The sequence below is a fragment of the Carcharodon carcharias genome, chromosome 10 (genome assembly GCF_017639515.1).
Source record: "Carcharodon carcharias isolate sCarCar2 chromosome 10, sCarCar2.pri, whole genome shotgun sequence".
Classification (NCBI taxonomy): Eukaryota; Metazoa; Chordata; class Chondrichthyes; order Lamniformes; family Lamnidae; genus Carcharodon; species Carcharodon carcharias.
Genome location: NC_054476.1, coordinates 88158817 through 88171483, shown reverse-complemented (window position 1 = coordinate 88171483; position 12667 = coordinate 88158817). Strand labels below are relative to the sequence as shown.

The 12667-nt window shown below is 42.8% G+C and overlaps 1 protein-coding gene across 1 annotated transcript in view; it reads right to left on the bottom strand.

Annotated features, from left to right (window-relative positions):
• The window catches only part of nup160 (nucleoporin 160), an 86507-nt gene that overhangs the window by 45550 nt on the left and 28290 nt on the right, over positions 1-12667 (bottom strand). Inside the window, exons 14-19 of the mRNA XM_041197945.1 lie at positions 10164-10263; positions 5972-6137; positions 4438-4550; positions 2380-2540; positions 1703-1839; positions 354-424 (exon numbers count right to left, since the gene is read on the bottom strand). Coding sequence (XP_041053879.1) covers positions 354-424; positions 1703-1839; positions 2380-2540; positions 4438-4550; positions 5972-6137; positions 10164-10263 — 748 coding nt within the window. The remainder of the gene's footprint in view (positions 1-353; positions 425-1702; positions 1840-2379; positions 2541-4437; positions 4551-5971; positions 6138-10163; positions 10264-12667) is intronic.

The following is a 12667-nucleotide window of genomic DNA, read 5'->3' as shown; positions in this document are numbered from 1 at the left end:
AGTCCGAATAACAGTAGTGATCTAAAGCCGTTATGTGGTTGGATTTCCTTTTCACATTGTAACTGAAGAAAGGCAGACCAAGTACAAGTCAAAAAGTCAGACAAGAGGAGACTATTCAGCAGCATGCCAACTCACACACCCTGAACCCCAGCTGTTACATGCCAACCCACACCTCATGGCATGTAGGATACTCTAAATAACCCAACTGTTTCTCCATTAGCTTTCTAGTACATTACTCTCAAGAAAGGTGATGTGGCACCTTTTCTACACTTGCACTACACTCCCTGAACTCCCACAGGTCATTACCCAGTCAAGCAGTCACCAGAGAGCAGAGGTTTGGCATATGTACCCACCTGGCCGCTGTGATGTTAAGGCATTAGTGTCCTTCAGTTCCAACACAGACAACTGTCGCAGGTTCGATTCCCTGAAACCAAACAAAGTGTTAGTTTGTTTCCTTCTACTAATGCTCTTGTGTCTTGTTATTTTAACATTTGCTTACACAGACAATCCCCTTTCCACCCATGGGTAAGCGCAGTCCAGGCAACAAACATCTCAACTTTTTTTATTCCTTCATGGGATGCGGGTGCTGCTGACAAAGCCAGCATTTGTTGCTCATCCCTAACTACCCTCGAAAAGATGGTGGTGAGCTGCCTTCTTGAACTGTTGCAATCCATCTGGGTGCGGGTACTCCCACAGTGCTGTTAGGACTTATCTGTAGAAGTCTGGGTATGGCTTGCTCAGCCACTTCAAAGGGCAGTTAAGGGTCAACCATATCGCTGTGGATCTGGCGTCACATGTAGGCCAGATGGGGTAAGGATGGCATATTTCTTTCCCTGAAAGCAGTAAACCAAATTAAATATTATATGAGTAAGTGTTAGGGTTAGTTTTTATAACAAAAAATAATACTTTTATGGCACCATTACTGAAACTTGTTTCCAATTCCAAATTTTTATTAAATTATTTGAATTTATTAATTAAATCCAAATTCTACCAGCTGCTGTGGTGGGATTTGAAACCGTGTTCCCAGAGCATCAGCCTGGGCCTCTGGATTACTAGTCCAGTAACATTACCACCATGCCACGAGTGGTACCCCAACTGCTACCAATAGTACACCACAACTGGCTTTCTGACCTCTGCTGGATTATAGCCCAGCCCACCCTGGAGAACAGCATAATGCTCAGTGTTTTCTCCACTCACGGCCATCAGTGTTTCCTAATGGCTGCTCAAGGTGAGGAATGATAATGCTGGGGACTGCAAAACTTGCTGCTTTACATACTTACTCTTAGATCAGATACAGCATAGGTAAAGCTCTGTTTTACCACAAAAATTTGCCTCAGGCCCAGCTTTAGATGAACTCCCCATTTTCCAAACCAGTCATGCTGCACTTGGAGACACAAGGGAAAAGACTTTTACCTTCCTCTCTCAAATCTGGGCCAGATTTGATGCCAGGGCCCAGAGATGAACTGTCAGTGTTTGACCCACTACCTGATCTACACTCAATTGTGGGACAGGAAATAATTCCCCATGAAAAACACTGCACTGCATCTCAGTACCCATTGAGGCTCCTGATAAATGAGACAGTCTTCTTACAAAGTCAAGCTGCAAACCACCAGGTAACTATTATGGTTAAAAATTCAAGACAGATATAAAGCCTTGTGAACGGATCACCCCCTTACTTCCTCACACTCCCAATTGTACTTACAGCGTGTCAATGGGCACCGCTGATGCCAAGGACCGACTAGCCCACCTCACCACAAAGTAGGAACACACGAGGAGAGATGTCCGGGGAATGAGATCCTGTTGGAGCTGCAAGAGATAGCCACCAGCTCCTAGATTCACCTGAAGAACAGTACACAACTTAGGATTTAACTAATTGCTCTTGGTTTACATGCTCAAGAAATTACTGACAGGGACAGGGCTTAGAATTTCATAACATCAGTAAGTTCAAATTGTTAAATGAACCCCGAATTCTCCCCAGCTAGCTTCAAACTCTGATAATATTGGTGTAATCTGGATTGCCTCTGCGCTAGGAGACTGCTTTGAAAGGAATGCCCTTAAACCCATTCTTAGAGTGCTACATACACGTGAACAACAGAAAATCAAAACACAGTTGAATGCACTCACCCAGAGCAAAAAAATACCTTAGGAACATAATTACTTTGGAATGACAACTGCAACAGACATTAAATGCAAACCTGATTTTGCATCCAAGCATTAATAATGGAGGCAGAATATGCCTCAAGCCAAGGGGATAAGTACAGGCAATCAGGTAAATTTGAGACTGTTACTCATCACTTAGTAATCAGCAACTTGAAGTGGTCATACAGTACATATCCTGAAAGGGTGTGTGACTGTAATGAGCTGGACAAGAATACTTACATTGTCGCCGAGGTGCAACATTAACTGCTCCAGAATCAGCAGGTCACGACAGATGAGGAACCGAGTCATGGACATGTGGTATGCTGCCTGACACACAATATTAATGGAAATATTGCTGCCATAAAACTGAGCCATGTTCATACGGATGTGCAGAGGCTGGACTGGAAAAAGCAGAATGAAAACAAATGAAGAGGGCACTAAGTAGAGCACATACCTCCACAAGGCTGAGTTAACTCATTATTACAATTATGCAGCTCTTCCTGGAGGCTTTAGCCTGCCTGGTTGAAGCTCTGTAACTACAAAGCTGAAAAAAGAAATCTTTTTAATAAGAGCTTCCATCTCATTGAAGGGGGTTTAGGCCAATCCACATCCAACAATCTGCTCAGAAAACTCTGCACATAGTTTGACAGCTGTGACAAATTTCATCACAGTAGCTGAGACAATCCACAACATTCTAAAACAATCATTAACATTCTAAGTAAAACAACCCACAGCATTTGACAGAAAAAACCCCCATCTCCCAATGTTAACAGATCCTTTAAAAATACCAGGATCTGAATCTGAACCTACATCTTTGCCAAAAGCTAATTAGTTCTTCCTTGAACCATTCCCTATCTTGTCTACCAAATTTCATTGAAATCTGTTCATTAGTTTTTGAGATATACCATTTACAGACAAACAGGAGAAAACACTACCTAGGCCCACTTTCAGCGGCGGAAGTAAACAAAACAAATTTCAAGGCAATACTAAAATGCACCACACTGGGCGGGCAGCATACCCTGCTGTAATGGAGTGTCAAAAGGACCACAAAGGTCTATATATCTGCACCTAGCACCCCCTATCTAGTATATTAATAATGCAGCTATGTGGATGTGGGAACAGCCACAAACAGACAAGGTACCCCAGGATATTTCCAGGAGGTTATCATCCATTTTGACTCGGGCTGGCACATGGTGCACGACTAACCGCGTAAAGGAAAAAGAGAATGATAACCTAACTTGCTCCATCTAGAACATACAGGCAACATTTTCACACTGCAAAAACAGTATTTCAATCACCTTATTATAGTGAATATGTACAGCAATGGAAGGAGCGCAGTTGAGATGAGAACCACTATATGAAACCACGAAGCAACAGAAAGTCATTCTAGCCTGCTTTCACCTTCCCCGACAATGACTACAGCAGTAAAGGCTTTAGGCAGATCTGTTCCTATAGCTCCAAGGCAATTTCCCCTTTCCCCCTTCTCTTTTTTTTTTTTCCCAATAAATTATAAAGATTTTCCTTTTCCCACCTATTTCCATTATATAAAATAAAAAAAAAACCCACTAGAGCTATACCTTGAGTGCCCTACCATCCATTCTTAATTAGCACATTCGTTTAGATAATATCACCAACTTTATCTTTAACACCTATGTGTTCTATTGTACTATTGTTGTTGACATCTTTTGATATTCTGCTTCTATCACTGCTTGTTTGTCGCTACAACCACACCAACCCCCTCCACCTCTCTGTCTCTCTATCTCTCCGCCCCCCACACACACACCTTAAACCAGCTTATATTTCAGCTCTTTCCTGGACTCGAACTCAAGTTCTGTCGAAGGGTCATGAGGACTCGAAACGTCAACTCTTTTCTTCTCCGCCGATGCTGTCAGACCTGCTGAGTTTTTCCAGGTAATTCTGTTTTAATTTGTAGCATCATTGTGTTATCAACAAAGACCCCAACGGACAAAGAAGAAAGCCTCTGCTGATGCTTAGTCCATAACATTTCATTACTGGTTTAAAACCTAAAATATGAGGGAGTATAACTCTACCAGGAAGACAGAGCCACAGTCAACCTCTTACCCCACAGCACAGTTTTCAAAGGGCATCGCTTTTACCATATTCCATTCAATATATAACCCATAAATGCATGCAGAGAGCATGCCCACAGTCAGTTATTGGAGAAACGCCATTTGTTTCACAAATACTGTGGAGTTGGCCAAAGCAGATCACATTCTGATGGTCCTCCACATTTTCAGCTCCCAACATACAGCCTTGACCCCAGGGATCAGCCCATACCATCGCCTGTGTCCAGGTCTCCCTCATGGTCCATTTCTCGCAGCAGTAGCTGGATTATGTTCCCTGGGTTACGGATATCCTGTAATTTACTTTGAAGCTCCATATGCGTCTCACTTTGAAAAACAAGAGGGAGAGGAACAATTAAACTTATCCTTGGGTCTTGAAGGACAGCTTCACAATCGAACGCAGCAAGATAGCACAGCAATCAGTGATACAACTAGATAACGCAGAGGAGCAATTAAAGAACTCCACAATACACTAAACCCTCATTCATATCACTACATTTTCCTTTCTAGACCTCGTGATCAATCATCACTAGCTACAGTAAGCATATTTCAACTTCACTTTCCAGTCCAACATCAAAAGGGACAAGAGTAGCAAGATCATGAGAATACTGTTAGCTGCTCCTTCATTACCGATGCAGAATCAAGGAATCCTGGAATTCTCTATTCAGTACTATTACGGGAGCATCATCCACCACAAGTACAGCAGTGGGCTAAGATGGTCCATCACCATCTACTTGAAAACTGAGGATGAGCAAAAAATTCACTACACCCATTCCAAGAACAAAGACGACACGTTAATGGAGAAGTCGTCAATCATCACTTGGTCCAATCACAGGTAATATCTTGTGTAGTGTAACTTGCTCCTTTGCTCAATAAAAGCTAATGCTTGCATTGACATGGAACAGTTTAAATAATCTCCATCTTCATACAGCAGAATGGAGTTTTGGCACCCAATTGAGAGATGCCCAACAGGGTGACCCTTTGTCATCTTGCAGATAATGGACAAGTCATGAAGGGGCACAGTTATCATCTTGGCTATGCATACTTCACTTCTTACACCCCCAAAGCCCAAGATAATCAAAAAAGATTGTTGTCCTCTAAATCTGGGCCACATTTAACATAATGTCAGGGCCATGCACAAAATTGACACTCCAATACCAACTGATGGCCAATCTCACCAACATCCTTCTCATTCCTCACTGTCTCCTTCAACTCCTACTGGCAGATCAACAATCACCATTCCTCCCACATTTCCCTTGTGAACAAGGCACTTGCTATCCATCATCCTATTGTGGACAGCTGCACTATTATTGTGGCTTTGACTGAAACTTGGCAGGTGGTTACTGAAGCCTCTCCATCTGGCTATGCTTTCCGCAAGCTTGTACCATAGTGAGAGGTTGCACCTTGAAAACTGCATAACTGCCAAATTGAGCAGATTGAGTGGGCTTTGGTAGTGATACTGCTCACTGTGACTAACTTACTCCCACTCAATGAGTGGATCTAAATAACAATCCCTTGAGCATGCTCCTGCAGGATAGCTGCCACTTCTGGAACCCAAACCACAACAAGATCCCAATGCCTTCCAATGATGAACAGGAGGAAAGAAATTACAATCCTACCACAACTGACAATGATTAACTTGGAGCTGGTCATGTTCAGCAGCATCTTTTATCCAAATGGTATCTTTTATCCAAGTAAAGAGCAGGATCCATGGACATAAAAAACCTGGCACGACCAATCATACTCACGTGTCTCTGGCCAGAAGATATTCCAGGATTTGCTCTGCAGCTTTTTCTGGGGGGTGTAGATGGCTCACTGCTGTTTCCATCAAGGCGGCCATTTCCAGAGTGATGGAGTCTCCCACAAGCCTGAGACACTGCACTAATCGGTGCAGGTCCCTCGCTACATCTGGATCTAAAGGGGCAGAAATAAAAACCCATTACAAGTTACACAGAGCAGCCCTCACTTCGACTACCATGAGACGGACGAGAGGGCCAGGAACCTGTATTAAAGTGAATTCAAGTCCTCAAAACCAACAAGTGATAATGTACTGGTATAAAAAAAGAAAACCAGACAGCTCTCAACAAAGACAGATAAAGGAGAGAAAGAAGGATTCAACATGGACGAGGACTGTGAAGGTTTGCAGCAATGTCATGTTGCATTCGTATGTAACCTTCAATCAGATCCTGGATTATCACTTGATGGCCATCAGGAGACCCCTAAGATTCTGCCCAACTCAAACTGGTCCTGTTGCTACTAGCAGCTCTGGATAGATGGATTAACTATGTGCGGCAGACCATGCTCAATACACAAAATGTCCGGTGGATGCATTTCTGGAGTCCTACACAACAAGAGTATTAACTAAAGAGAGCATTGCAGCGCTGGAGAAAGAGCTTGTCCAGAGGGATAAAGGACAAAATCGATTTGGTTAGAGCCAAGGAACAAAAAAGATGCAATTACATTGCCCCATGTAATCTATAGGCCACCTAGTAGGAAGGATTTGGAGGAAGTAAGTTACAGAGAGGTGCAAAAATTATAAGGTAGTTATAATGGGGTGATTTTAATTGTCTAAATATAGGCAGAGAAAGTCATTTTGTTAAAAGGCAAAGAGGGGTAAGACTTCCTATAGTGTGCTCAGGAAAATTTTCTACAACAGTATGTATCCAATCCAACGAGATAGGAGGCATTGCTAGACCTGGTTCTTGGGAATGGGGCGGGTCAAGTAGATCAGGTGTCAGAGGGAGAACATTTAGGGGACAGTGATCATTGTATCATAAGGTTTAGGATGAATGTGGAAAAGAACAATGAACAATCCAGAGTACAAATAATTAACTAGGGGAGAGCCAACTTCAATGGGGTAAGAATGGATCTGGGCCTAATAAATTAGAGGCAAAGGTTAACAGGAAAAACAGTAGCTGAACAATGGGCTACCTTCAAAGAGATGGTGCAGACACAATCAAGGTAAATTCCCTCAAAAGGCAAAGGTAGGGCAAAGGAGGAAAAGGGGTTAGAAATTAAGATAAAGAAGAAAAAATGTGTCAGGTAGAAAATACAATAGAGAACCAGGCTGAATACAGAAGGCTCAGAGGGGAGGTGAAAAAGCAAATAAGAGAAGCAAAGGGGGTGTATGAAGAGGCTGGCTGCCAACATAAAAGGGGATCCCAAAGTCTTCTATAGGCATATAAATAATAAGAGGGTGGTAAAAGGAGGAGTAGGGACAATTAGGGACCAAAAAAGGGATTTACACATGAAGGCAGGCTGAGGTATTAAATGAATACTTTGCATCCGTTTTTACCAAGGAAGATGATGCCATCCAGGACTTGGTGGAAGAGGAGGAAATTCTGTCACTAGAAGGGTTTAAAATTGCTACGGCAGTGGTGATGGATAGGCTATCTGTACTTAAAGTGGATAAGGAACCAGGACCAGATAAGATGCATCCAAGGATGCGAGGGAAGTGAGAGTGAAAATTGCAGAGGCACTGGCCATAATTTTCCAGTCTTCCTTAGATTCTGGGGTAACGCCAGAGGACTGGGGAATTGCAAACATTACGTCCCTGTTCAAAAAAAGGGGTAAGGATAAGCCCAGCAATTACAGACCTGTCAGTTTAACTTGGGTGGTGGAGAAACTTCTAGAAGCTATAATTTGGGACAGAATTAATGGTCACATGGACAAACGTGTGTTAATTAAGGAGAACCAGCATGGATTTGAGGGGAAATCGCGTTTAACTAACTTACTGGATTTTTTTTTGAAGAAGTAACAGAGAACGTTGATGAGGACGATGCTGTTGATGTGGTGTACATGGACTTCCAAAAGGCATTTGATACAGTGCCACACAACAGACTTGTAAGAAAAGTTATAGCTCATGGAATATAAGATACAGTAGCAACATGGAAACAAAGTTGGCACAGTGGCAGCAAACAGGGTAATCGTTAATGGATTTTTTTTGGGCTGAAGGAAGGTTTGTAGGGGGGTTTCCCAGGGGTTAGAACCCTTGTGTTAGAACAGTTGGGGGAGAAGTTTCTCCATCGGGAGCAGGCGCGGAGCCGATCGCCACCCGCGATTGGCTGCTTGCCACCATTTTATGTGGGCAGGCCAATTAAGGCCCGCCCAGCGTGATGCTCGCCCAGTAGCGCTCAGCGTTACCTGTGCGAGCAGGGGAAGGAGAGAGAGCCGGGGCTTGTGCTCTTTCACGCATGTGCGCGAAAGAGCGCAGCAATCTCCCTGAGGCACGGAGCTGCCTCAGGGAGATTAAGTTCAGCTTTAATGATTGAAAAAAGGAAAGGTTAAAATTATTCAGTCATGTCCCCTCATGTGACAGTGTCACATGAGCTGAAACATGTTTATGAATTGAGGGAAAACATATTTAATTATTAAATCCTTCATGAAACCTCATCCCACCGTGGATGAGGTTTCATTAAAAATGAGAAGGCTGCTTGGGCTCTTCGCCTGCCCACCAACCTTCAGGTTAGATGGGCAGCCCTGTTAATTATGTAAATTGGTTTTTAAATTGCCTTAACAGGTCTTGAACAGTTCGGCAGGTGCGCAGTTGCCTCCGGCGCGCACCCGCTGGACAGAAGACCAGAATGACGTGCGGTGACGTTGGGACACACGACCGATGTCACTGCGCATCATTTTACACATTGGTGTTTGGAGGCCGCCCCCACACGCTGAAGAAAAAATTCTACCTTTGCTTTTCCTGATACATATTAATGATCTAGACCTTGGTATACAGGGAACAATTTCAAAATTTGCAGACGACACAAAACTTGAAAGTATTATGAACTGTGAGGACAATGTGGAACTTCGAAAGGGCATAGACAAGTTGGTGGAATGGGCAGATAGGTGGCAGGTGAAGTTCAATGCTGAGAAATGTGAAGGGATACTTTTTGGTAGGAATAACATGCAGATACAATATAAAATATGGGGTACTACTTTTAGGCGGGATGCAGGAGCTGAGGGACCTGGATGTATATGCACATAAATCATTAAAGGTGGCAGGATAGGTTGAGAGCACAGTTAATAAAGCACAGAGTATCCTAGGCTTTATTAATTAGGGTCATAGAGTACAAGAGCAAGGAAGTTATGCTGAACTTGTGTAAGACACTAGTTAGGCTTCAGCTGGAGTATTGCACACAGTTCTGGGCACCACATTTTAGGAAGGATATGAAGGCATTGGACAGAGTCCAGAAGAGGTTGATGAAAATGGATTTCTTCATGCCCAAAACCAGTTATGAAGATAGATTGGAGAAGTTCGGACTGTGTTCCTTGGAGAAAAGCGACTGAGAGGAGTTCTGATAAAAGTATTCAAAACCATGAAGGATCCTGACAGAGTAGATGGGGAGAAACTGTTCTCACTTGTAAAAGGATCGTGAATGAGAGGGCACACATTTAAAATAATTGGCAAAAGAAGCAAAAACAAAATGAGAAAAAAAACTTTTACGAATAATTGGGGCTGGAATGCATTGCCTGGGAGTGTAATGGAGGCAGGTTCAGTCAAGGCACTGAAGAGGGAATTAGATGATTATTTGAAAAGAAAATGTGCAGGGTTACAGGGAGAAGGCAGGAGATTGGCATTAGGTGAAATGCTCATTAGGAGAGCCAATGCAGAAACGATGGGCTGAATGGCCTCCCCTTCTGCGCAGTAAAAATTCTGTATTTCACACTACTGCTGGGTTTATAGCCTCACTCCAGGTTTTGCAGTTTTCTTGTTATAATTCAGAGGTGTTAAGAATTTTACTTCAGAAAAAAGGAAAATCATCCTGCATGAGAGAACTGCAATGTACGTCTAAATCAGCACCTGAGATTGACAAGTCTCGGCACATGACCTAGTGACAGTGAGCCGAAAATTAACCATTTCTGCAACAACAGGGAGGCGGTAAGGAGACAGCAAAACAACTAGTGAGCACAGAACTACACAAATTATTCTTCAATTGAACTCACCATCCGTTAGGGAACATTCGTCTTCCAGAAACAGGCACTCATCTGAGGACATGTAGAGGTGGTCTATGGTAAGGCAGGGAAAAAAGAAAGACATAAATCCCTGTAAAAGAGAGAAGAAACAAACAGTCAAAACATCTCCAATTAGTGGTCTAAAATATTCAGCTTATCCTCACCAACATCTACAGTTGGGTTACTCAAGGAATTTTAACATGATATTTATGCAATGCTCAGATTGTCATGCAGGTTCGATCTGTCAACCAAGGTTTTTCAAAAAGAAGGGAGAAAGGAGGGACAAGGATTTTATTTGCTGGGGAGACAGGGGGTAACCTGCAATGTCACTGCCCATCTCTCAGAGAAGATTCAGACGTGAATAATGGAAACCCAGCGTTCAGTTAGTTGTAATAATCACACAGTAAAGTTCTGCTATTCGCAGGGGTTATGTTCTCATGGAACCTCGTGAATGATAACATGCTTTTCAATGGAAGTCAATTAGATAGGTTCCAGCAATGCGAGGGCAGCACTGGTTTGTGCAGCTAATGTACAGCAAATTGTGGTACAGTACATGTATACGACAGGCAGGGGAGCCTCTGAATATTAGAAGACATATTGAAAATTTTAAAGAGGCCATACTTCATTTAAGAAAAACATGAATTACCTCAAAACTAGCAGACAAAATCAGTGAACATTTCAGAATTGAACAGAGCCTTTATTGTAGCTCTGGGCCAAGAGGTTTGGACATTTCCAGGTTATTCTTTCTGCTTGGGTTGCGCTTTAGCTGCAAACATTCCAGGCACCGCTTGGAAAAAGAGTGAATTAAATGTCCATGGGCAGGACTAATGGAAGGAATACGCTTCCAGAGACTTCGACAGCATCTCTCCGTTAAAACATGCCTAAGTCTCTGCTGGGCTACCGTCTCCACAGGGAAAGAAAATGCTGATAAGCAAACAATTACTCGTGATGGGTAATGAGGTGTACAAAGGCTCTAGCGCGGGTAAAATACGCAAACAAGGAAGTCACGAAAGGCAGGGATTTACTGTACTTACTGACGAGCAGATCAAGTTATCAAAAAAATTGGTTATTCATTGGTATTGAATGAAAACATCCAGATTATTTAAATCACAAGGGGTATAGCATCTACCCACAATTCTGAAGGGAGGTGTCTCAATCTGGGGGCCCTCTCTGATTGATTACCTGTGGGTAGATCCTTGACTCACTGCTTTAAGAAAGCAATGCTTTCAAGGCAAGAGGGGACCTCTGAATAGTTTAGTGTCTGTCAAAGTTTTCTGTGATTTTGCAGCTAGCGGAAACTGGCTAATTTTTAAAGTTGGTAGCAGTTAAGGATTAATCTAGAGATGTTAGTCCTCACCTTTCCACTGCACAGTGACAGAAAGCAAACTGCATCTCTGTTTTTGTAACTTGAGAGCAAGAGGACACATTCTCATTCCATCAAGCTGTACCCCACTCATTAATGTATTTTATGTAAATTAAGAAAGGAAGACTTATATTTATATAGTACCTTTGCCAATCTCTGCCTATGAAGTGTAGCCATGTCATGTAGGAAACACAACAGCTAATTTGCAGAGCAAGATCCCATGAACAGTGATTTGATGACCAGATAATTACCATCTCTTTTTGCCTTCACCATCATTCCTTTTGCCATGAACTCTCTCCTGTTATCCAGCCTATCACTGACCTTTCTTTTTGTTTTCTCCTCCCCTCCCTTGCTTAAAAACTATTACACCTTGAAGTGCTCCCTGTATTGATGAGATTATCGACCTGGAACATGATCCCTTTCTCTCTCTACAGATGCTGCCAGATCTGAGGTATTTACAGAATTTTCTGTTCTTAAACAGTTCTAGGTGTTGGCTGAGGGATGAGTATTTCCCTGCTCTTTTTCGAGATAGTGCCATGAGATCTTGTGCATCCACCGAAGAGGGCAAAGGCACCAACCCAGTTTAATGTTTCATGTGAAAGATAGCACCTCCAACAATGCAGCATTCCTACAGTACTACATCAGAGTGTAAGCTTAGATTTTCCGCTCAAGACTCTGCAGTGAGCCTTGAACCAACAAGAATGGAGATGATGACAGAATGGTATTGTCACCAAGCTGGTTATCCAGAGGCTCAGGCTAATGCTTTGGGGGACATGGATTCAAATAACACAACAGGAGCTGGTGGAATTTAAATTCAATTAATAAAAATCTGGAATATAAAGCTAGTCTCAGTAAAAGGCAACCATGGAGCTATCATCAACTGTCGTAAAAACCCATCCGGTTTACTAATGCCCTTTAGGGAAGGAAAATCTGCCGTCCTTACCTGATCTGGCCTACACATGACTCCGATCTATAGCAATGTGGTTGACTCTTAACTGCTCTCTGGCCTAGCAAGCCACTCAGTTCAAGGGCAATTAGGGATGGACAACAAATGCTGGCCTTGCCAGTGATGCCACCCCATGAAAGAATAAAAAAACCTGCCAGCTTGGAATGATACCACTGTTCCACTGCT